The sequence below is a fragment of the Misgurnus anguillicaudatus genome, chromosome 3, assembly GCF_027580225.2.
Source record: "Misgurnus anguillicaudatus chromosome 3, ASM2758022v2, whole genome shotgun sequence".
Classification (NCBI taxonomy): domain Eukaryota; kingdom Metazoa; phylum Chordata; class Actinopteri; order Cypriniformes; family Cobitidae; genus Misgurnus; species Misgurnus anguillicaudatus.
The window spans coordinates 20849673-20876950 of NC_073339.2; the positions used below are offsets into that span (position 1 = coordinate 20849673).

A 27278-nucleotide genomic window follows, 5' to 3' on the forward strand; every position below is an offset into this window, starting at 1 on the left:
TAAAACCATAATATCTTGGCCAGTGTCAATGTCTGAAATAAACACAATTTTTCTATCATGTGCATAAGTGATGACCTCCTTCCTGTCTGTTTTATCAAAAGGCTATATAATTTTGGCATCATAAATTACATAAATATAAAAATTAGTATTACAGTGGTGAACATTGTTTTTTCTTACTGAGTTGTATTTTTTTATGTTTTGTTTATAACATGAATGAGCCACTTTCCAATGCTTTCATTATATAAGAGACAATAACTGTTTTAATTCGTAGGCTACACAAAATATAAGAGAACATTAAATGTGAGTATCTTAGCATTCATGTATACATTACATGTATCTTAGCATTCAATACATTAAATTACAACACATTGCATCTTGAACCAACATGCATCTATTCGCCCCAGACTCGCAGGTTAGCGCCTGCGTAATAAAACTACCTTGCCCTACTTGTCGATGAAGCGCCACCGCCGTACCTGAGCGCGCGCGCCGTCCCTCCCACCCCGAGCACTCATTGCAGTAGGAGGGTCCATGTGCGCACAATGACGTCTCTACGCAAGTCTGCCCGAGTCCTCCGCTGTTGTTATTAGTCTTCTGTTGGACGCATCCAAAAATCTAGAAGCAATGTGCATGCAAACAGAAAACTGTAGACGGGACCTTTAGTTGAAGTCGCTGTTGTAGCCTACGCGTACAGTGAGCTGTCGTAGAAGATCTCGCGTAATGCGCGCAGCAGTGAGCCGTGCGTTCAGCTGTCACAACTGAAACTAGCAGATGCAAGCAGTCGCAACACTGGAGATACTTAGTAAAGGCTTAACGACATTGTTTTCTGTCATTTTTTTCCTTTTCATTCACTGGATTATAGTGACCAGCAGTAGAGATAACTGTCAAAATTGGATGTCGTAATTACGGTAAGATTTCTAAATGTTATCGTAGAAGGAAATTAAACAGTCGGTGTTGTGTATGAACTGCTGTATAACATCATAGTCTTGCAGACGAGTTTCTTAAACTTGTCATTTTTTAAATTAAACAAAAGATGAGAAGCTTGTTTAACTTGACATGAGTGCGATCCCACTTCAAAGTGATTATGACGGCAAGTGAACAGCAGAGTAAACATTTCATTCGCTATTAGTCACAATAACAATAAAGTCGCTTTTTATTTATATCGACACCCTTTGCAATTAACTGTATGAGATTTATTGCATGTTTTCTGGGCTAAACCAGACAACCAAGTGTAGCCTAAAAGATTTATGTACAGTAAGTTAAATTGGTAGAGATTACTATGTCTTTAATGGTTACTTTTTGCTTGTTTGTGTAGGATTTTGAATAAAATTATATTAAAATATCATACGTACGCACCATCGATGTAACTTTACGGGATACAAGAATGTAACGTTAGCCTATCTTTCGTATCACCCCAATTCCTTCCTTCAGTGTTTATTCAGTGTTTATACTGTATTCCCATCAGTAAATGTAGAATTGAATGAAGTTCAGTCAGATGGGGCACAGCAGTCAACAGTGATGTCTAGCTTTTTAGACGAGGTGGTTTTATCATCACCAATATAGGGAAAAGCTTATATAATTATGCTCGTTTAAATCCGCGTGAACATTCCCGAATACTTAAGCGTTTCGGCGTGACGTCATGCTACGAATAAAATGCATCACAGTGATATTAATCCGGAGTAATTGCAACAGAAACAACTGCGTCACATGCATCGTGCTGTGATGTGGGGAGGTCACTGAGCAATGCAGCATAGGCTACAACACATCACGCACCGGAACTCATCGGAAAGTTGACTAAGTTGTAACAGGCAACGCATAGCCTAGGGCAAAGTTCATCATGCATGTATTTTAACGCATGTCGCAGCGATGTTGTGCCCATCGAGCAAATAAATTAAAGAATGACAGGGCGACCGGACCAATCCGCGAGTGGCGCGATAAACTCTTGGCGACAGTGTGTCTGCTGCTGTCCAATGGTTGCACGCTGAAGTACGGTATCGTGGGAAAATAGACGACAAATATAAAACGGCTTTAGCTACAGAAAACGCAGACTGTCACTTGGACTTTTAAACGAACTAACCAAGTAATGTGTGTTGCTTTAGACGTGCAACTATTAACTTCGTATGGTGGTGAAACTATTATGTATGCCCTGTAAGCGCAGGATGATAGAAAGTAAACATAAGCGCAGCTCTTGTCTTGCGCTGGAGGAATCACACAGGCGGACGCGTCCCTCCTATTAGTGTTTGTGTGTCCTGAGGCAAAGCCTTTTGGCGCTGTCAACAAAGAGTAAAAAGGGTAAGTTTGTTGCTGTTTAGACTCTGTGCAGCCTATTAAACGCGTTCAGTTGCAGCTCTGAAGCCCTACTGTAAATGTGTGGCTTAAAGCTACGTTCATTATTTGACATAAAATGTAGCTAAAGTAGCCATAGTGATGATGAGGAATCAAATCCATCCAGTTCATATGAATATAACATTTAGAACGCAAAACTCAGCTATTTTTTGAAATTATTATTTTTATTATAAGAGTAGGAGTGCTTTTCTTTTAATGCACCTGGAAATATGAAAAAAAGTGGCTTTATTCGTACACAATGAAGGTCTGTGAATGTTTCAGTCCAGTGTTCCAGTCATAATGGTTTGTTGCTTTGCAACAAGACTGTTATTAAGAAATATGGCAGTATACATTTTATTGTAGCTGTAAGACAACAAACCTGCAGCCCACACGGGATAATGAAATTTACATTCTTTAAAGAAACAGCAGGTGATTTATCTCTTTTAAAATCAAATTTAAAAATAAACATTATATTACCATTTTCAATTAAAACAATGGTTTATAAAATTAGTATTTCTGTAAGGTACTTAAAAAAAAGATATCCAAACCAACTTAATAATTCAATGTGATTTTGTGTGTTATTTGGTTTGATAGGCAGTCTAATAAGATGTACTAATCAAAAACTTGCCATGCTAACTCTAAATTTACTGCTTGTTTCTTATTTTTTTGGTCCATTAGGTTTATCAAATGAACCAGGTATGGAGACTAAAAGATACCAAAGTTACTGCGAAGGGACAAATGACGAAAACAAATGGGCGCAGACGCCAAACACTATGGATTATTGCTGTTCTGCAGAAGAGACAAACAGTGATGTGCTAATGGATATTGTTAACTCAAGCAGTGCCCCTAACGTGCCATCTGTCTGCAAGACAACAATGCATAGACTTAACCAGAATCAACCTTTAGCTTATCCCTCCTTCAGCAACTCCTACCGCAACCGCAAGTCAGAAACAGACTCTAAGGAGCTCTCTAAAACTGTTGCTGAGTCTATGGGTTTATACATGAATGCTGTCAGGGAGGCGGACTTTAGCTTTGGCCAGCAAGGTACTGCAGGAGGGCAGGGTAGCCCGGGGAAACGGTATCATCTTTGTGGGAGAGCAATTGAAGACAGCCAGCTTAGTACGACTGGGAGTCCAAAGATGAAAGCCCCCCCAGTTTCATTCCTATCTGGGTCTCAACTACCCAATGGTGGCCCCCAGGAGTGTGTTGTAGGCTCTCCCTCTGTGCTTGCCACTGCTCTGTCTTGCAGGCCCGAGGGATCTGGCCCGATGTCAAGTCCTACTGGAAACAACATGGTGTCGTCCACTACAAGCCCCACCTGTTTCGAATCTGATTGCCCATCATTAGCTCCCGCTAGCTCCAGCTTGACTCAAGGACACCACACCAGCTCCAACACATGTAGCCCCGTAAAGTCTAGCATGGGGTCACCTCCACTGGCTAGTCCTCTCAGTGTTATGAGGTCTCCGGTTTCCAGTCCACAAAGTATGGGAAGCGTGAGGTCTCCACTTTCTTGCAGTGCAAATGTGCGATCATCTATTTCAAGCCCAACAGGAAATGGAGGCAATGGTGTTAACATTAGACCATCCATTTCCAGTCCACCAACTGTTGGCACTAAGGCCATGTCCAGTCCTGGGAACTCATTCCCTGTCTCAAGTCCCCCTGGTGGACTGGGCCTTGTTCAAAACGATGCAAACAGTCCTGAGGGCAGAGAGCATGACTTCAAGGAATTCGAGTTCCCCAAATTGGAGAATGTGGATGGTGAAATGTTTAACATAGGCCTGGATGCTATGGGGGTGGCAAAATATATAAAAAATGAACCAGGCACCAATTACAGGAGCATGTGTCTAGGCAGCAGTAAGAGCACCATACCGCACTCTCCTTATGTAACCCAGATTAAGACCGAGCCAAACAGAGAGGTGACTTGTTCAAACCAACAATTTGGTGAGCATCAGCCTTCCCTGGGCTGCTTTCCTTCTGCAGAGACCACATATCTGTCTTTGAGGGATAATATTGATGAATATAGTCTTTCTGGGATATTAGGACCTCCTGTTTCTTCTCTGAATGGCAACTATGAACCTGGTGTGTTTCCTAACAATGGCCTGCCCCAAGGGATTAAACAGGAAACCAATGATGGCAGCTATTACCAAGAGAATAATAATGTGCCCACGTCGGCCATTGTTGGCGTTAATTCAGGTGGACATTCATTTCATTACCAGATCGGAGCGCAAGGAACAATGACGTTTTCACGCCACAGTTTGAGGGACCAGATGAACCCTTTGTTGAATCTAATTTCTCCAGTTAGTGGATTAATCGAGACGTGGAAAACTCGCCCAGGCCTATCACAGGGGCCTCTCTCTGCCAGGGGGGAGGGCTATCCGGGCCCAGGCGGCCTTACAGAAAACATGGAAAGGTAAGATGCATACAGAGATTATTAATAGTTTGTCGCAAAAAGTGTTAAGAGCAATATTGATAAAATCTTTTGTCACAACTAGAAAAAGTCTCTCTCGCTCTCATTCAAAGTCACTGTACAGCCAGTTGGAATTCATTATATTATGGGACTATACCCAAATCAGATAATTCAGAAAACATTACAAAATGTATGTGTCACACAAATGGAATTGGACAAAGTAAATTGTATTTATTTGGAAACATCCAATCGATATAATTAAATCACAAACAAATGGCTTGTATTTAAAACATCTCCTAATGGGACGGAAATGCCCCTTTTTGTGGTGCAATAAATCTAGCCATGTTATCCCAGGACTACATAACAGGACAAATATCCTATTAAGCTCCATTATGAGAAGGAAGCAGTTTCCATCTTATTAGGCCTTTATCTTTAACATATAACCTATTGTGCTTTTATCAAAGTGTGCTTGTGCAATGAAAATGTATCTCCACATTGTGTAGTCATTATGTGGCAACATTATAAATAATTAATGGCTGTTCTCCCAGAAACAATGATAAACAAGTTGTTTTTATAAATGACTCTTTAACAAACAATGGCAGAGAGAAATAAAGAAGCTCCCATATTCTCATTTAAGAAACTTGTTATTCTTTTCAGCCAGTGATGCAGTGCATCAGATCTAATACACTGCACCTGCATCCATGAAAGGAACAACAAAAGTGTGATGTCCCAATATAACCTTGTTCTGTGATGCTTTGGATAGGCCGTAAAAGTAAAGCAAATTACCAAAATAATTGTTTTCTAACACATTTGATTTTCACATCACATTTTCCAACGTCATTGGCTGAGCAGCCAGTGTTGTGAAATTCCAGTTACGTTTGATCGTGCATGAATTTCCCACTTGGCATGCATCAGACTTACTGGTAGACAGAGTAATCTGGTTGTATATATTTTTTATCAACCTTGCAAAGAGCAGGAAGCACTAAACATATAAAGCATATCCTATCTGATAGGCAAAACTTTTATAATTTTCAGATGTTTGCTAGGTTTATGGATGATACATTGAACCCCTTTTAATTGGAATGTGTTCTTATGATGCTATTCTGAGACAAGGCAATTACAGCTAGCCAAGCTCTAGCAGTATAGCTAATGATTTTCACCCCGTCCCAGATGTCCTCTGAAACAGTCAGCCAAGCACTTATTCAAAATTGCATTTTCAACCATGTCTTTTTACCATGATAAAGATATCAGGAAAATGTTAGGTTGGCTAATGAGTTAAGTCAAATATGGCAGCTGTCTGTAAGTTTTCTGTCAAGTAGCTTTTATACAGGTACTTTTTGTGCTTGTTTACTTAAAAACAGCATTTATTATGAAGCAGTCTCTCCAGACTGGCAAATGCTAGGCTGCAGTAAATTATTTACATTTAAGATTTAAATAGTATAGTGTCTTAGTGGGGATGGCACAGTGGTTCAGTGTATACTGTTGCCTTACACCAAGAGGGTCCGCAGTTCGACCCTCAGCTGGGTCAGCGTGGGTTTACTCTTGGTAGTCTGGTTTTCTCACACAGTCCAACGACATCTAGGTTAAGCTGGGTTCATGATTTTGTCTTAAATTTGAAAATCAAGTGCAGGACCTTGTTTGGTTCTGATATTTGGCTCACATTATCTTGTAATGTGTAACGTTTACAGATCAAAACACCTCATGAGGTGCTTGAGAGCAAAATCGGTGCCACCACGATCATATCACATATGTTTGATAGTTTAATTGGGATAACTATGTCAGTACTTTCACAATAGCAATGAGAGAGAGTTGAGTGACTAACCTTTTAAAATAGGGACCGCAAAACAAGCTGCTTGTAGACAGAGGAAATGCAGAACTGGCTTGTAGAAGTGTGGAAACAACACGAGCGCCTCAATGACACCGTATAGAAAATGTATCACGATCATTGCCTCAAAAACAAGAGATTATTCTGCTAATTTTTAAACACACTAGTGTAGAAAGCTGGTAGCATTCTCGCTAGCAAATGTAAACATTAAAAATAATCACCAAAAATCTGCATTTGCCCTACTGAAAAATCCAGCTAAAACCAGCATAAGGTGGGAGCTGCAATTGAGGCTTTTGGCGATTATGTAATTTTTTTCACCTGTAATTGTAATCCTGATTAGTTAATTGTGCAGTCCTACCATTAGGTAATGTGAAGCACTTTCTCTAGTACAATAACTTTAATAATATCCTGTAGTGTGTGATGGGCCATGATTTTCAAATCTTGTAGTGTGAGCATGTTTAAAATTAAATAGAAGAAAATTTGTAAAGATTCTCCTTGTGTCTCCAATCAGATTTATAACCAACCAGGATTTTTAAAATCCTGTAGTGGGAAAGCTGGGGCAGTGACGGCATGTGGCTCATCATGTCAAAATACGTGCCTGCTGCACACGCGCAGAAAAGACATTCACAAAATACTTAAAGATTAAGCGAGTATGTGGCAAACGCGAGCATCTCTTTTAAGCCCCTTTGAAGTATCTGCGCAGGCACATATTTTGACATGACGCGTGATGCACACATGACACGCCAAACACTTATTTTGACATGACGAGCCACAGACGACGGGCTAAATAAATGTTTTGATGAGCTTTGCATTGTGCGCACTTGAAAAAGAAGTCACCGGTCACCACTGAACTGAAGATACAAATTGTTTTCTTCAAGGTGTGATCAACTTGTGTATAGATTAGCTTGTGTATAGATTAACTGGCCATGAATATAGACATATGTGCTGGAATAGCATTTAGTTAGCATCCAGATAATTTACTCACCACCATGTCATCCAAAATGTTGATGTCTTTCTTTGTTCAGTCCAGAAGAAATTATGTTTTTTGAGGAAAACATTCCAGGATTTTTCTCATTTTAATGGACTTTAATGGACACCAACACTTAACAGTTTTTTTCGTTTCAAAGGACTCTAAACGATCCCAAACGAGGCATAAGGGTCTTATCTAGCAAAACAATTGTCATTTTTGACAAGAAAAATTAGAAATATGCACTTTTAAACCACAACTTCTCGTCTATCTCCGGTCCTGTGACGCACCAGCGCGACCTCACGTATTTGCATAATGCAGTGGAAAGGTCACGTGTTACATATATGAAACGCATATTTGCGGACCATTTTAAACAATAAACTGACACAAAGACATTACTTAGTAGTATCATTCCGCGTACAACACATCGGAACGGTCCTCTTTCTCCACATTTGTAAACACTGGGGCGTAGTCTCATCCGTGACCTTTTGACGTGATGACGTATTGCGTGAGGTGACATGGTGGTGAGTAAATTATCTGGATTTTTTTTAAGAAAATTGACTAATCCTTTAGGAAATAGTAAAATACTGTCTGTGCAATTTAATGGTTAATTCATGTGCATGGACGGAGGTTAATGGGAGTTTTGTTAAAGACAGGTTTTGAGTTCAAATCATATTCTAAATGGATTTTTTCCACAAACACTGTTGAGAAAACACCACCAAACATTTAAACTGTAAATAAAAACAACCCTATGATCAAGAGAAACACATTTTGATGTTCCCCAAAGCCCTGACTCACAGAGATTTACCTTTGGGTGAGCAAATACTGAATTCAGATGTTTTTCCCTCTCTGAACGGTTCCATGCTGTCATCGAGTTTAAATCAATAACCAACCCACTGTGGGCAAACCGTGAGCGAGTGACATAGGCAGTAGGACAGGAGGTGAGCGATGTCCTGATCTTTTTCCATTTGTAACAGAAAGATTACATGCCAGGTACTGTGGGAAACGTGAAAGTTACAATAATACAGCAGTTTACTTTGAGGGCAACCTGTGGAGTGGGAGTCACATCGCAGCTGACAGGATCAAAGTCACCCTCATCCTAATGAGATCCAGCTTAGCCAGAATGTCAAAGTAGATGACAGTCAGCGGTGAGGTGGCTTATTGCGCGCTGGCCCTAGCAAACTGTCAACATTATGTTTCTGGTCAGCCAGTATCTTTGTGTGTTTGCCCTTTTCTTTGGTCTTTTACTTTGTCATTTCTTTCTCTTCTGTGTTTGCATATCTGTTTCTTCAGAAGCCACTGGGTACTGTTGGTGGAGAGATCTTTCATATCAACCATTATTGAGTCATTCTCATATAAAAATTCCACTGAATAATAAAGAGAAAACTGAGTGGGAGATAGATAAATAAAGATGGGGTGGGATAGAGAGAAATGTTTGGTGCGCTTAATCTGTGTATGGTAGTATAAATCTTCTTTCTCCATTGATTTTGTTTTTTTACTAGCTATGATTGGCTTATTTTGTAATTCTGTTTTGTTGTTTAAAGATGATGAAAAAGATTAAAAGTAAGTGTTAGCAGAGCTGAAGGGAAATCCCCTGTTACCCAAATTATGCTAGTCAGGGATGGACCATTAGATGTGGCATAGTGTAGGACGGCTGGTTGCACCACTATGAAATTTTTAGTGAATTGTAAATTACTTTTCTTACAAAATCTGTTCTACAGTGTGTGCAAACCTTCCTTTATGTTGATGCCGAAACCTTTGCAATGTCCAAGTCATCACTTATTGTAGCCTTTATTTCTTGCACAAAAGAACATGCATATTTATTATATACTGTAGGACTAATTTAAGATATGCTATATGGGGTGCATGGTACAATGTTCAGATTATAATTTTCTAAAACACACTAGAATTCAATGTTGCTTGTCTGAGTGTGCACTTTGATGACCGGTTTAAAAGCTAGTGTGGTCTTAGCTAATTGATTTAGCAAGCTAAGGAAACTGAAGCATAGGAGTACAAGAGATCTTTGCACTGGAGTGGGGCCAAATCTCAATGTTCCTCCAGCAGATGAAAGGGCATCTCCCTGAGAGAGCACTAATGAGCTCGTAATTGTATGTTCTTTTACAAAATTAATGGGCGGTGTAGATTTGATAAATTCGGACGTGGCTGGATACTAATACAACAATTAAATCCCAACCTCACAAAAGCCGCCCCTAGGCCCAATGGCCTGTAGACAGGGGCAACACCTCTGCTCATTTGTGACAGGAAGTGGAAATGGAAAGAAGTGGGAAATGGAAGTGGTACTGTAAGTGAAGAGGTTTCTCTGCTTCCTGTGCAATAACTTGCCTGAGAGAAAAGCGCTGAAGATTATTTTTATACCACTTAAATAAAAAAAAGGCTATGGAGATGAATAATACTTGGTAGGATCACCTCCCGATCGAACGGCAAATTTGTAAAAGTTTGCTTAGGAAGCAAAAGTTATTACTGTATACATGAACCCGTTAATCATGCGATTCTCAATATCAACCTTTATTGAATACTTTCTCCAAGTTTTAAAGCAACTATGGTAATCATATGGTACAGAGTTATGGAAAATTAACCAAATAATAGTAACAGGAAACAAATTAATTCTGTAGCTTTGTCTTGTGTTTATGTCTTTGAAGCAGGAAAAAAATTGGATTTCTTTGCCCTTGTTATGCTACATGCACACCAAACGCGGGCCATCGCGTTACTCGCTCTAGATTATTCATGGGATTTAACTTCGTGTCATGGGAATTTTTCGCTATAGTTGAATATTTTTAACTTGGACGAAGACAGTTTGAGGTAAATAGTGCGCCACCCATATCGCGTCATTCGCATCGCCTCACGCGAGGACGCGTCTGATCCGGGTGTGCCTCATAACCCCCCCAGTCACATTAGCTACAAGAGGCAGAGACAGAGCGACAGGCTACCATTCATTTTCAATGGGAGTGGGCGTTTGTCAGCGACAAGCGACGAGCTTGCCGCTGCGCGAGCAAGGTGTGGCCAAAATAAACAAGCAGGCTATTTTATGCAAATGCTGAGCGATGCGACAAAGCGACTGCCAAACGGAGTGAAGGGGCAGCGTGACATAGGTCTGTGGCCGAGTCGAAGAAAATAATTCAAAATGGCGGAAAATGTGTATTTCTGTATATATCTGATAAGTTTGGCATTTTCTCGCATATATTTTGTTACTTTTATAGAGAAATAAATACTTTTAAACCCAAAAACATAGTTTTTGTAACTTAACAATATCTCTGAAGTGACTTTTGATACCGCTTTTAGATACTAGCTAAGTAACGCCCATCAGCGGGTGCGTGTCGCTCGGTGTCGCTGGTGGATGGCTGCAGTACAAGTCATAAACCCCGCCCTCTCCATTCAAACGAATGGGACTGCTCTAAATAAATAAATAAATAATTTACACTTTCAATAAAAGTTTCTGAAAAATGCTTTTGGTCCTTTCAAGTAGTTGTTATCACGCTGATATTTGTCCAAGTATTCATTTCATTTGATGCTATAGAAACGTGTCGTAATGATTGGCGTGGGCGCAAGTTTTTGGGCGGAAGTTTGATACCTCGGCTCCGCCTCTTGCTCCACGGACGATTCCTTCTGCGCATGCCTTAGCTCCAAACTGACGTTTTTACGTTACATGGCGGCAACCATGGTCGGACATTTTTGGCTTCAATTTATTACAATGGAGGGAGGCGACGTCGCGACGTCCATCTTTTTTTAGAGTCTATGGTCTGATCGCGTTTTTGCATTGACTTTGTATGTAATCTACTCGCGCAAATCGTTGAACTCGCGTCTGGTGTGAACCCACAGTTAAAATATTTGAAAATAATTTTCATTTCTAAATCAATTAATTTTCCAATTAAATATTAATTATAATGTTTTATGCAGTTCAAAATATTATATACAAGAACACAGCTTGTTAATAATGAATGGATTTTCAATGATAGCGCATTGTGATTTATAATGAAAATTAAAAGTTGTTTAATTAATTAAATGGATTTCGTTTAGTTTATTTTGGGTATGGCAGACTGATAGTGGTGCCCTTGAGATATTGGGTATTAAATTCTTGTATACACACACAAACAAAGAACCTAGTCTACGTCCTAATAAAAGTGTGGCTGCTGCGTGCTTGCTTAGGACTCATGTCCTCATTTGAACTTCTTCCTGAAACAGCATTTGTTAACACTGGGCCACATTTTTACAAGGCAGCATTTGCGTATCTATCTTGCACTACACCAGTACCAATCCTTCATACGTATTAACATCTCTATTATATACTATCATGTGGCTAAGCCACGCTATAAATAATTATAAAACAAATCCTTATGAATATAATGACAAGATATAAATCAGCCATGTCAATCTGTCTGGCTGTCAGTTTTTACTGTCTTTCTAGATGCGTGTGTAGACAGGCCATTGTAATCTAAATGACTTGTGCGCTGTAGTGCATTAAGTCATTGTCGTAATTTGTTATGTGCATGCATGTACTGAGAACGTAATTAATTAGACTATGATCTGGCATATGAATTCATATGCATGGTTGTTCCTCACAGGGATTCAGCTGTACTGTAAGTACTTAACAAGAAGAACAAGAAAACACAATCCATAGCATTGAGTCTGTTGTTAGATGTGTATGACTGCACAAATGTTAGGTTATTGCTGAAATACTTTTTTAGAGAAAAGTCTTTCAGCTTGGGTTGTTGACAAAGTAGGTCAAACTCAATTAAAATTTGAGTGCATCGCTAAACTCGCACGGGCAGGCAACACCTTTAGAATGCTTGATAAATCATTAAAAACGGTCAACACTGTGGCATCAGATGTGACCTAGAAAGCTAACTCAGTCCTCCCCCCGCCTCTGATCTCATTTGTGGGGAACAAACACAAACTCCTCTGTGCATTGTTTGGTCTTGAGTTGCACCCGTAAAAATGAAAACCCTTTTTCCCGTGACTGGGCAACAGTAGGATCCACAAATCAACGTTGCATGCCCTGGAGACAGCCAACGACAAACAGAACCAGCAGGTAAAAAGACACGGGCAGGTGTCAGATAGCACTTTATAGAAAAGAGAAGATCAAATGTACAGGATTGAAAAGAAAAAACCTCAGCAGGAAGTTCAGTGGCTTCTATTACAGGAAAGGATAAAGGTTTGGTGGGGTTATTAAAACAGCAAAGTTTGAATACGTAATACAGGTCTGGAATAGCTTGTCAAAATGATGCAGTATGGAGAATACTTGAGGTTCTAGACACGGTCTAAATGTGTGCTGGCTTATGTGCCAAGCTTTACAATATCTCAGTTGGAGACTTCTGTCTGTGGCAAGCATTTAAAACACAACCACCTGTATTTTCAACCTCATGAGTGTGTTCACAGCCCATGGCTATGTTGTGTTGTTTTTGCACACCTGATACACAGCTTTGAGGATGCCCGGGGCCGAGCGTGCCAAAGCCCCACATTTTACTACACTGAACCAGCCAAGTTAACATTCTGTTTACCGCCTGCTTTTGTTTATACTGTCATCAGTAGTTGGGCGACAGACACACTCTCCCTTTTTTGTGTGATTTGTATTTGCCTCATCAGAGAGAGTGTTGTGCAGTGTTTTATTATGTCTTGAAGGTATTAAGCCTCATTCACATTAGCAGCGACTAGCAGTAGCAGAGCTCATTGATTTCAATAAAAGCTTGGCGGCTTTCGGTGAAACGTGCGAGAGTGACCGTTGGCGCCCAGATGGGGCATGTCCAATCCCGCAACAAAGTTGAGAAAAGTTTAACTTTATGCAAATGATGAGCGACTTTCTGAAGCGGCTACCAATGTGAGCGAAGCAGTGGAGTTCACGTCATCCGTCTCTCATCATTTACTGGAGTAGACGTTACTCATTTGTTTATGAGATGGATCCTAACAACCTTGTTGAAAGAGACAAGTGCCTTTGTAATTACAAAAAATGTCATGAGCGTAATTTATGCATTTAAGTCTTCTGAAGCTATTAAAATTAAAGGAGCAGTATGTACGATTGTGGCCAAAACTGGTATTGCAATCACAAAACTTGTGGATAAAACTGGTACTGCAATCACACAACTGGTGGCCAATACACAACATGACAACATAAACATCAGTTGAGGGCTGCAACTTTTTAAATGACAATATCCTGGCCATACCACTGTTGTCAGTGAGAACTATTTGAAATGAAAATGATTTCTTTATGTCTAGTGACATATCAGGGCCATTTTATGATTAATTGATATACATTTCTTACATACTGTTCCTTTAACATTTTTTGTAAAAATGTTAATAGATTAAAATATTTTATCTAGATTAATTGCATGATTGTTATGAGTTAACTCGCAATTAATTGTGAATATTTAACTGTTCTAAATTTACCTTAATTTACACTTTTCAAGTTTATAATACTCTAATCCACATGTGTGTGGACAAATATAGATGCTTTATGCAAGAGTGTATATTTACACCAGCCTGCTTACATTTTCAACATTTCAAGTTCTGTATATAAATTTCCCCTTATTAAAAAAAACCCTTCAAAACAGGATTTGAATGCAGGATTAGATGGAATCTGACAAAACATGACAGAATCACACCTGTTTAAAGTTGACAGAGTCAGCAAAGTTAATTTTGAGAAAAATCCAAAATGACCACATCCATACCTTAAAATCACTGGTAAAACTAATAGATTTGGCACACACAAAGTCAAAAACAATATCAATACATATTAAACTTTTTTATTTTGTTGTTTAATTGACATTAGGGCTGTTACAATTATGAAATTTGACTGGGGGTTAATTGTCTAATAAATTGTGACGATTATGTCATTTAATTGCCTGTTTTATGGCTTTGACGTTTAATTCTCATAGATTTTTTTGTTTGTTCATGAAATCATTTTTACACATTGTTGTGATTATTTAAATTTAATCTTTTGAAATGTTACCTGACAGTAAATATAAATACACATAACACATATTTAAAAAGTTATTATTTAATTAATATATCTTTCAAAAACTGAAAATTCTTCACAAGAAATACACACAATAAAGTGTCTGAAAAATTAAAATGCAATCAAAATAAACTGACTATAGCCAATCCTACTAAGTTCATTGACCATGTTTCTCTATTGGCTGCAAAAAAATAAATTCCTTACAGATCAAGAAGCATCTTTCACTTCCCAAAATTTGGAATTGCTGTTTAGGAAATTTATGTTTTACCTGGCAATTCATAGTGCTCAAAGTTTTGCAGCATTTCATTAAATCCTGTTTTTCCACGGTATTAAATGGCTTTGCAATCTATCGCATTACACTATCAGTCAACGAGCGGCATTAGATACGGTCTTGTTTATACAGGCACTGCAGCTCCCCCTTGTGTTTTTTAGAGAGATATGCAATCATCGTGGTGATCTGTAATCATTGCGATAAGGTCAAACTATCATGATGAGACGATTATTTAATAATTGTGACAGCCCTAATTTGGCATTGAGACAGACAGCTTTAAGATCAACTGTAATGCAAGTATCTTATATAATGTTACACATCAGATATTTTTTCTCAACAGTTAATCAAACATTCACTTAAGACATACATAACAGATTATATCTGCATGAATTATTGTCAGATATAAACAGATATTTTTAAAACTGTAATTCTGTGTAGGTGTCTATATATCGGGGTTGCGTAATTGCGCAGTTTTGTGCACGCGCTTCAGATGTGTCAGTCAGCGCGATGAAGATCTTTTTCGAGTCTTGTCGCTCTTAATAACTCTTTTAACATCAATCAGGTACAGGACCATTAATGCATTGAAATTATATGTTACATTGTTCTTTGATATCTAAAAATAAGGTATGTGGCATTTTTTTGTGAAAAAATATAATTTACAACCCTAGGATTTGCCCTCAGAATGAAATGGTCTATTATTATTTTATTTGAAAGGGTCATGAATAATAATAATTAGCTGCGCTGTGATTAGCTGTTTCCCAACGAGGGTCACGTCACCACGTCACCAACAGGACTTAATTGCAAAATGTTCACTGTACATGACTGGAGCTAACCTCTTCACTCTTGTTTACCTGCAGTTTTTATTTTCTTATTATTCACACACAGCCCAATACAAAGTACAAATTATGACTTTACATACAGTATACTGTCCACTGTTTTAATTTACTTACGTTAAATGACAAAACACATTCTTATGGATGCATTTCATTATACTGTGCCGTGATGAAGACAGAAATACTATGACAGTGCCTGTAAGGATTTACACGCTGATGTCACGGTATTTGAGCAGTTTCTGGATAAAGGCAAACTGCTGTCAACGAGTCGTGTTGCTCAGGGAAAACTTCCTAATGTCAAGTTTAAAATGAATTTGCACTTAAGGTGAGTAACACAAACACACACGCACTTCAGTTAGTATTTAGTAGAATTATATGAAAACACAGAAAGGAAGGATAATAAACATTAGTGTAAATAGGTCGTCATACAATCTATGCCATTTAGTTTGGAAGTTAACAACAGCTACGGTTAACTTTACTAAAGACGCATCTTGAGTTTCGATCTTGACAACACTGTAAATTATGTTAATGTTGTTTGCTCACTAAGCAACTTTAAATTTATACCGAAATCAACAGTAATAAAATCACTACTTACGGATTGTGAGGGGTTATAATGGCCATATTGCCCGCTTTTTCAGTATCAAATGCTGAGACAAGCTTGCAGAGGTTTGTCTCATTGCATGTTTTCAAAATGAAACGTTTTGGATTATGGTTAATGTTAGTGATGCACCGATGTGAAAATTTTGGCCGATGCCGATAACCGATATGACCCTTGTCTGTTATGGCCGATACCGATATTTGCCGATGCCGATATCTCTGTATAAAAACACATTTTAATGATAATCAAATAAAGAGCTATTTTCCAAAAAAAATGTACTTTTGTAATTTATTCCCAGAAATGACTGATTGGGCACCTTTACCCATGTGCAAAATGTCATCAATTAGCTGATTGATATGTAAGCTTATTCTTTGTAAGCTTCGGGATGCTTATTTTTTAAGTGGGTGATCAAATTGGTTGTGTTGAACAATTTGTCCCGAACTCCCCCTCGTATCACCCGGCCCTCACTCTCATTGCACACAGCAGCAGGGGTGTCCGGACTTTTTTGTGTGGTGATCTACTTTTAAAATGATAAAGCCGACAAGATCTACATGCTAAAAAACACTTTAAATGCGTGGACTATACTGCATATATCTCTACATTAGATTTAGGGCTGTCACCATTACTCTATTTTTTTGAGAAGTCAAAAAAAATCCTGGAGTTCATGTACTAAATAAAATAGCAGAGACACGGTTTAGTAAAACAAACTAGAAAGAAAATGACAATAGTATCAGAAGCATATAAATCAGCACAATGCTGCAGCTCTCTCTCTCTCTCTTCCTCCCTCGTTCGCTCGGGCGCGCGTACACACACCGGGCGCGTGCATCAGCTGCATGAAGGAAAGAATGCGATTGCATCCTGGTAAATTTCGGAAGTTTACACTGCAGCGGGCAGGCATAAGATTTATAAAAACACATTTGAGAAGAAAAGCACATCAACTCAAAAAGACTTTGTGTTTCACAATTACTCTAAGACAGTGGTGTCCAGACTTTTAGCCGACAAGTTCTACATGCTAAAAAACACTTTAAATGCGTGGACTATACTGCATATATCTCTACATTGGATTTAGGGCTGTCCACCATCAGAGCATGTGAGTGAAGCAGAGCGGTGTGACGCTCCGCTAAATATTCCGCTCTACTGTTCAAGCGCTCACCGCCCAAGCAAGCGCTCCGTTAACTTTCCGCTCACGCTCGCAAATAAACCAATTCCCGCTCAGATCCCGCTCCGATATAATTTTTTTAAGTAAGCCAAATTGTTTTCTTGGATAATTGCATTTAATTAAAGTATTAGCTGATAAATCGCAGTTATGTACAGTTGTGTGTTGGCTATTATAGTTTAACTGATACGGAGCTCCGGATATAATTAAAATTAACAAATTGTTTCCACGACATTCACATGTTTTACTTATTTTAAGTAATAATAAATGTAATAAGTAATTACGAAATATTATAATAATTCGTTCCCCTTATGAGAAAGATTAACAAACTATTCTGTTATATAAATATATTATTTGAAAAAACTAAAATAAATTGAAGAACAATTTCTTAACAAGAAGGTTTTTAAAGTGCAAATTTACAGTGCATCAGTAAATACAGAACACAGCTGTGTCTTAAAGAAATTAAAATTAGACAGTATTTATGAACCTGTAAATGTACAAAACGAATGCAATACAGAAGGCCATGAGTATTTATTTATGGCATTTTCAATAGTATATTGGTAGATAAATTAACGTGTATCTATATAGTATGAAAACGAATAAATCATTATTTTGGCTAAATTCATCTGGATATATCATTTTAGTCAGACTGATTTGTCATCATTTCAGAAGCTTAAATGCTATCTAAAACAACTTACATTTTATCCCGAGTGTTACTTGGTCAAAAATATTTTGAAATATAGCCGCGAGAGCAAATTATAGCACAAAAATGTTTAGCTCACACGGACCGAATGAAAAGCCGTTAATTAAGCGAACTCTCTGTAAAATAGAGGACGTGCTGAATCAGTCGAGTCGGCAGATTCTCATCAATGTTTATAATGTTCCACGCATGCTGTTGATGAAAAAAATAATATCTAAATGTCCAGGGAAGAGTCCAGTGTTCAGTCAGTTAATATTAAATGCGTTTTTGGCTGAAGCTTTCTCATCCACGGAGCGGAGAACTATAAAGATTCTTATTTTAAATGGTTTTAATGCTGGTAAGCAATCAGTTAGCCTATATTATGGCGCTTTGTATTTGTGTTGATCAGTTAGATTAAAGTAGCTATTCTCGAACTAGCAAATTACCATGCATTCTGGGATGAGCGAGCGGTGCTGAGGGTATTGAGCGAGCAGAGCGGAAATTTCGGAAATGCGCTCTGATGGAAATATTACCGCACCGCTCACATGCTCTGGCGGGCAGGCATAAGATTTATAAAAACACATTTGAGAAGAAAGGCACAGCAACTCAAGACTTAAGTTACGTGTGTCACAATTACTCTTGGAGGCATTGAGCAGCATAAGGATACACAGTTAATTTATGTGCAATCTACCGGCATTGCCTTTGCGATCGCGATCGACGTATTGGACACCCCTGTCACACAGCATAGCGAGGATCTTCTTCAGACACTTTGAAGAACGACCAGGCAAACGACAGAACCTGCTTCAGCACATGTGTAACTTATGCCCTTGTGCAAAAACAAACGTACTCGCCCCCACACTCACGTCTCCTACACACACACGTCAAATACACAGGAATGATTATCGGCCTGTTCACATCGGCCCTATTTTGACATCGGACCGATGCCGATGTGTAAAAAAAATGACCATATCGGCCGATATTATATCGGCGGCCGATATATCGTGCACCACTAGTTAATGTAGTATTGTAACAACGCAACGTTTATCTTTCAATAAAGATAAAAGCAAGACTTATTTTTGTGAGGTTGTGGTGGTAGGTTTTGGCAAACTATAGCATTAAAACGATACCTTTTAGGAGCTGAAGACAAAAAGAGAAAAACAAAGGAAGAAAAAGCAATCATAACGTAAAGGTATTTTCTGCTTATGCCTAAAAACATTAGAAAAATGTCCATCACCCTATTATACTATATAATTTATTGCAGTAAACTGTATAGTAAAATTCTTAGATACTAAAAATATACTATAGCAGGGTTCAAAAACAGTATACAGAATACTGAATCACCCTATAGTAATTATTTTGTATTAATATCCATGATATTTGTATTGATACATACAGTACTGTAGTTCTGTTCACTACAGTTGTTGCACTAACAACATTGCTTAATATGTTGCACTTAATAAAAACTGCTACACTTAAATATATACATTTTCATTTTTGTCTGTTTTAATTTCGCATTGCTATGAATTTTTTTACACCAGTGGGGCCCATTTTCAAGGTCTCGCCTTGGGCCCCATAACCTCAAGGGCCAGCCCTGTTGTAAAATCAAGCAAATCCTGCACTCTATTTTCAAATTTCTTGATGTTTTTAAAGCAAAACCAAAATGTCAGACGCGCATGGGATGGACATGCATCCTTTGTGTATTAGTTAAGCATTTAGGTACACCGTCTTAGAAAACGTACAAATTAAGATCAGTTTAGATGTTCAACGACTAGAAGGTTAATGTTTTTATTTTTATGAAAACCTCCGACTCATTTAGACAGCATAGGTCACATTTACTGGCTGCGTCTCAGTGTATCCAACTTTAGGCTAGACCAAGGGTCAAACAGAAATTGTGCGTTTGGTTAATCGCAAGTCAATCGCAAGGCATTTAAATTAATTTGCATTAACACATTATTAACGCATACATTTTTGGGAGCATTTATTACTTTTTCAAAATGTACAGTACATAAACATTTAGTCACATTTAGTTGAACCACCTTGACAGCAAAGATGAAACCACTCAGTTAAGGCTTTTGCCTGGATTAACACATCGCTTAAGCTGTATAATAATCATATCAGATCCAATGTAATGTGGTGGAGGATGAAGGAGACTGTAACACCAATATCATGATGATTTATTATGTGATGGCTTGAATTTACCTTTGCAGTCAAATATATTTTAAAACATTTATTCTGGGTATATTAAGATACTACACTACTACTACTACTAGTATTTTAGTAGTACTTCAATGCATCAGAAATGTCTGGGTCATACAGTTGACTGTGGTGGTTTTACCGCACAGACTGCAGTAATGACCTAGATTTTCTCATTTGCTCAACTGAGCCACAGCGAGGCCAGTGGGGTAATTGTTGGGTCATATCCCCACCAATGTTCATCATCCTACTTTAAACGATTGGACGACTGGGAACAAAAAGTGCCTCTTTCACTGCAATTCACAGTAACCAGCCTCCCATTAACCCACTTTACAGATGTCACAAGTCATTTGGTAAACGCTTTTCATACTCTCACACCTAATCTGCTGTGTCTTCTGCTGTTCTGTACTTGCTTTAAAGCAGTGGCTCTATTATTGACATGTTTCACATGCTTCAAGTGCTTCCTCCATTCCGACTCTTAAAAAGTGTGTGTCAGGTTACAGGAATTTGTTTCCGGATGGTTTATATGAGCACTGACACCATTGTTTAAGTCTGCTGGCCAGTAAGCACGAAGTAACAGTAGAGTTGGAACCCTCACCAAATACTGAGTTTTCCAACATTAGGCCAAAATGCTTAACAAATAAAGAGCTTATAAAATTTATAGAGCTTATAAAAATTAAACTGCAATCCATAACTTTTGCCTCTCTATCGACATCTCTGTTTGAAACATAAAATTGCAGTTATTTATGAAGTAATTTCCTGTATGTGCAATGTGATTCACTCCGCTACTCTGCGTGGATCAATAAATAGTATAAATATATAAACTTATATAGATAAAAGTACAGATATATAAAACAATTAATATATCTGTCATGTTTGTTCTGACTACATGAAAACGTAAATGTTTCAACATAAATCATGTTGCAAATGACAGTTCAGAGAAAAGCCATGTCTGCTTCAGTATTTAATCCCTTCAGATGTTAAAAAGCTCTGCTGATGTTAACTCTTGTTTTAGCACAAGCTTTGCCGCGTTCCCTTTTTTGACTGTAGGCTTGTTGCTATTGCAGCGTTCACTGTTTTAACAACAGATGATTCCCCAGTTGTAAAGACATAATCAATTGACATGTAAACATAATATTTTCCAGTGAATCGTGGCTTTAAACTTTACAGATTAAATGCTGCAATCTAGATGACAAATTAAAATTTTAAGCACACACATACAATATAGTAGTCGGGTTGTGATCCTAACCCAAAGCACTAAGTTCAAGTTAATTTTTCTGTGAAATTTGACCTGACCAAGCAAATTATAAATCATGATTTTAAGCTTACGATTGTGAATCGAAGTAAGGTAAGGAGACAGTTTTTTATGTATTTATCCAACAACTAATTTTTGTTTAAAAAATTGCTTAAAAAGTTACGGATTTCAGCTACATTAAAGGAACAGTATGTAGGATTGTGGCCAAAACTGGTATTGCAATCACAAAACTTGTGGCTAAAACTGGTACTGCAATCACACAACTGGTGGCCAATACACAAAATGACAACATAAACATCAGTTGAGGGGTGCAACTCCACTTTTTAAATGACAATATCCTGGCCAGACCACTGTTGTGAGTGATATAAGTATTTGAAATGAAAATGATTTCTTAATGTCTAGTGACATATCAGGGCCATTTTATGATTAATTTATATAAATTTCTTACATGCTGTTCCTTTGACATTTAAGGTCTGGTATATAATAACATTTGTATAGATTAATTTTACTTTACATTTTAATAGTTTTAGTTTTGGGAAATTGGTAGCTACATTTTTAGCTTTTTTACAATGTTTTACAATGTAGCTTTTTCAACTACTTTTCTAGCTTGTAGTACTGTAAAGCTCACAGTATAGTCAGTTTTTTACATGTACGCGAATATACGCACACGGTTGAACGCACAGCCTTACAAAGTATAGTTTATTTGACTCGTTTGTGTACACAGTCGTTTGACACATGTGCATTGTGACAAAATATATTCATAATAAATAATACATTGTACTCTAGGCACATGCGTGACCTACAGGGTTTTTAAAATCTGTTTGTGCATGCAAGGGTGGGCGATAAACTGGTAGATATGATAAACCGGTAGAAATTTTTCAACCGGTAGAGATTTTGGACTATTGTCTTTATTGAGGTTATGCACCCACGTCACGTTGTTGTGCGCGTGGTCACGATTTTTTTTTACGTGTATTTAAGCAGCACAGTTTCAAAACAAGTGATTTTAAGCCATTGAAACAAAAACAACAGTGCTATGCGCACGCTGTTTCTGTGTGAGAGGAGCGCGCAAGTCGTCCATCCGCTGCTTATTAAGCTTGTGAGCATTTGTGCCGCTTTATTGGCTTTAAATATATATGCGTCAAAATTCGACCATTTAGGTCTTAAGAGAAAGTAAACAGCTGAAAAAGAAAACGCATATGTAACAGTATATTAGGTGCAGACTTTGGTCTTAACTCTTTCCCCGCCATTGACAAGTTGTCTCGTCAATTAAGAAAAAACATTTGCATGAAAAAACGTGTTCTTGATGAGTTTTAATGCGATTATTACTTACCCAATTTATGAAAAACTGAAGCAAAAAATTATTTATTAATTTTAAACTTTAAAACGTGTATGTTTTGATATTTTTTTCTGAATCTGATCTCAAACAAAATTCCTTCGCAAAAATGCAATTATTTCAGATTTTTGCTAAAAAAATATTTTTGAAGAAAAAATACCCATATTTAAGAGTTTATAAGCAGAGAAAAAAAATATAGAAAGAATGAAAGTTTTTTTCCCGTTTGGTTTGTTTTTTTGAAAGCAGAGGGTCTGTTCTTACATTTGATATATTTGTATGTTTATATATTTTTAGAAGAAAATTTTCCTGGAAGGCATCTTGTGAAACTTTTGTAAAAATAGCAAAAAATGCTGGCAGGCAACTGTAAAATTAAAGGCCCCTACGTGCACGTACAGCACCGCGCACACTGATGACGACAATTCTGTTACGGGCACTGTATGCGGACCCTCGGTAGAACAGGTAGAAACGGAACCGTATATCATTTAAAGAATCTTCTTCTGTGTAAATAAACATCATAAAACTTTACTTTTTATTCTACTTGTATTGTATTACTTTGTTTTAAATTCCAAAGAGTTTATCGAAAGCATTTCTCGTGCACGAATACTGAGTTACTTTGTAATCTGTATTATTTCTAAACAAATTGCTATATGCAGCTTCGGTTTAGTTTGCTACTTTTTGATAGCAACTTGTAATTATGCAACCAACCACTTTCTAATAACATAACATAAAGTAACAAAAGTAAACAAAATGTAGCTTTACAGTAACTCACTCACTTTGAATTATGAGTGGGTTAAAGCCATTTCCTTACTTTGCTTACTTTATGGTGCTTACATTACAAGGCTAATGAAATTAGTGATTATGATTAGTGAGTCATATCCTATTATTTTTTTTACTTACATTTTTATTGCAACAGTCATTAGTAACATTTAGTAAGTGTAGATTTTTAACACTTTCTAACGGAATAAATAATTTCAATTTAAAACCCCCTGGGGGCTGCTAACACCACATTGAAGACAACACATTGTTTATTCAGTAAAATGACTTTAAAAGAGAGAAAAACTTTTCTGGAAAAGAAAGAAAATGCTTTTGTGCCAGTGTCACACATCTCTCTTAACTCCAGATGCTCATAACTGATATTTCAGACAGATGACAGAACATAGTTATTGAAGCAGAGTAATATTGAATCTCATTCAGTCTCTTACCACATTTCAATACTTCAAAACTGCTGGGATTCACAGTTGCAGGTTAATTCACATAGAGTCACTCAGCTGTGCTATTTTACATTAGTTCATCAAATAATGCTGTCTTTGTCTCTTCAAATCTCAGAAGACACAATCAGGACCAGCTACTTCCTGTTTTCTCTGCAGTGCTACAGTATATTGTTTATTAGATTTCTCCTGGTGGTCATATTAGACATACAGAAATGCAATTGTGTGTCATCCTGAGTGGGACACAAAGCTGCATCTAATTTTTAAAAACTGGGGGGAAAAAGGAAAGCATTGTGTAAATGATTTTTTTATCTATTTGAGCTGAATGACTGCAAGTTATTTTTAAACGAAACACATGGGATGAAACAACTGATATTTTTCCTAAACGTATTGCATCAATACTGCAGTATTACAAGTAAAGGGTTAATAATGAATGTCACCTTACTAGCAGGAAAGCTAAGAGTAGACATGCTGAGGCTAATCAAGCGCCTCCAACCTGCTCCTGAGGCTGCTGCTTTTAATGACTTTTCATCAAACTTTCTTTGTAATGAGCCAGGAAAGCAGACCAGTGGCAATGACACGCAGGCCTGAGAAGGGGCATCAGAGCATGACAGGCTTATCCACCTGCTATTAGTTGGTTAGTGACAGGGTGCGATGAAAAGCGGGAAAAAACTTTTTGGCATTGGACGTGTCCTGCTGAATGCTGAGTCACTAGATATGCTCGGCAAGTCGAATTTCGCCCGGGGCCGAATCGCGCTGTAGAGTTTGCTCCTGAGAATCATATGAACTGGAAATGAGGGCATGCTGGAATCACGCAGGAGGGCCCACAGTCTCTCGGGAGCTTTTAAAAATTCTCCTTAGCGCTTATCGCTGCGTTAGAGCCGTTATAACTGCAACCGGTTGTCTGTTTGGGAATGATCCAATGTTAGCACATTCACTTTAATTGTTTTCAAAGTCAAAATTATATTTATTTTTGTGCATTTTAAATATCCACAAGATAAGGTTCAGATCACAGCTTAAAAAAAAATGATTTGATGCATATAGATCCCATACATGTGAACGATTTATATATACCTGAATGATGTGCTCTGAATTCAAATTACTGGAATACGATGAAATTGGATTTCCGCCTCACTGGGGTGGTTGCAGCATGATCCTGGTGAAGTGATATTATGGCAGCTCATTAATGTAATTGGCCTGTACTTGAGAAAAGAGGCAAAGCATTTATTAGAGGTGTTCACCCTGTAATCATTTCATTACTGCTAGTGTCCTGCAGGGCATCCTGATTTGGTAAACTGAGAGTAACTGAGAGAACATACAGAGATCTCTTATTGGCTGAATATGCTAGTTATATGCAATGTGCAATTTTTTTTATTAGGAAAGCAATATACATGGAAGGTCAGTGCATTTAATTGCAAGTGGATTTTGGATTTTTAATTCAAACGATTACAAAAAAGAGTGATGTAGTTTGTGATACAGTACTGTGCAAAAGTCTTTGGTCATCATGCCAGAATTTGATTTGTTGTTTTTACAATGTTATATTGATCATCATATATAATTGTTTCTCGGTCTCTTTAATAGAATACATCCAGAAGATACAGGAAATGTGTATAGTATAAAAAATTGTATTAAAATGTAAACTGATGTGTCAAGTTTATAAACTCCCCTTCCACTTGAGCAATAGCAGGAAGCAGGATCTCTTAAACCTAAATAAAATTAAATCCTAATTTCTAATTTAAAGTCAAGGACTCAAGGCAAGGCAAGTTTATTTGTATATCACATTTTATACACAGAGGTCATAATTGGAAAGAAATTAGTCTTTTTACTTAATTTTGCTTAAAAAACGCTTAAGATGTGTTTAGTGCCAAGAGAGGTCACACTAAACACAGACGATGCCCAAAGAAGACATTTAGTCCTGAAATTGTAATTGTTTTTATATTTTTTTGTACATATTTCCTTTCTGTTTGTATCTTAATAAAATAGATTGAAAAAGAAATATGGATGGACATTAAAATTCTCTCTCTCTCTCTCTCTCTTTCTCTCTCTCTCTCTCTCTCTCTCTCTCCCTCTCTCTCCCTCTCTCTACTTATACTGTGTTTGACCCCCTTTCGGCTTCAGAACTGCCTTAAATCTACGTGGCATTGGTGCTGAAAGCATTCTTTAGAAATGTTGGCCCATGTTGATAGGATAGCATCTTGCAGTTGATGGAGATTTGTGGGATGCACATCCAGGGCATGAAGCTCCCATTCCACCACATCCCAATGATGCTCTTTTGGGTTGAGATCTGGTGACTGTGGGGGTCATCTTAGTACAGTGAACTCATTGTCATGTTCAAGAAACCATTTTGTCCAGTCTTTAACTGTCCAATTTTGGTGAGCTTGTGAAAATTTTAGCCTTTTTTTCCTATTTGTAGTGGAGATGAGTGTTACCTGGTGGGGTGTTCTGCTGTTGTAGCCCATCCGCCTCAAGGTTGTGCGTGTTGTGGCTTCACAAATGCTTTGCTTGCATACCTCGGTTGTAACAAATGGTAATTTCAGTCAAAGTTGCTCTTCTATCAGCTTGAATCAGTCGGCCCATTCCCCTCTGACCTCCAGCATCAACAAGGCATTTTCGCCCACAGGACTGCCACATACTGGATGTTTTTCCCTTTTCACACCATTCTTTGTAAACCCTAGAAATGGTTGTGCGTGAACATCCCAGTAACTGAGCAGATTGTGAAATACTCAGACCGGCCCGTCTGGAACCAACAACCACGCCACGCTCAAAATTGCTTAAATCACCTTTCTTTCCAATTCTGACATCCAGTTTGGAGTTCAGGAGATTGTCTTGACCAGGACCACACCCCTAAATGCATTGAAGCAACTGCCATGCGATCCATCAAATATGAGATATATGAGATAATGATTGTAACCGAATGCTCTCGACAAGTATTATACGTTCATTAAATACTTTTGCGTCAAATCCGCTGACTCCTGCTGTTAGGAGATACAAAAACATTTTTTTATGCAGAATCCATTAAGAGTCTGATAACAAATGATTAACAAGAAATCATGCCAGACATCTGAACTTTTCATATATATATTGTATATACTTAAATTTTAACCAAATGCACTTTTTAATTTCCACAAAAGGTTGAATAAATGCATGTTTTTTAAGTCATTGAGTAATGGTGTTAAATAATCATGATTATGATTTTTCCCATAATCTAGCAGCCCTAATAAATGTGACGATGAGCTGATTTACACAGGGATATAGACATGCCAC

The 27278-nt window shown here is 37.7% G+C and overlaps 1 protein-coding gene across 2 annotated transcripts in view; it reads left to right on the forward strand.

Moving 5' to 3' along the window:
- Positions 1 to 483: 483 nt before the first annotated feature.
- Positions 484 to 27278, forward strand: part of nr3c2 (nuclear receptor subfamily 3, group C, member 2) — a 141392-nt gene continuing 114597 nt past the window's right edge. The window contains exons 1-2 of one of the 2 annotated variants that reach the window (XM_055205104.2): positions 484 to 905; positions 3001 to 4732. In XM_055205104.2, coding sequence (XP_055061079.1) covers positions 3021 to 4732 — 1712 coding nt within the window. In that variant the 5' untranslated portion in view covers positions 484 to 905; positions 3001 to 3020. Of the gene's footprint in view, positions 906 to 2239; positions 2290 to 3000; positions 4733 to 27278 lie in introns of those variants that run through there. The other variant, XM_055205105.2, reaches the window with a different exon arrangement.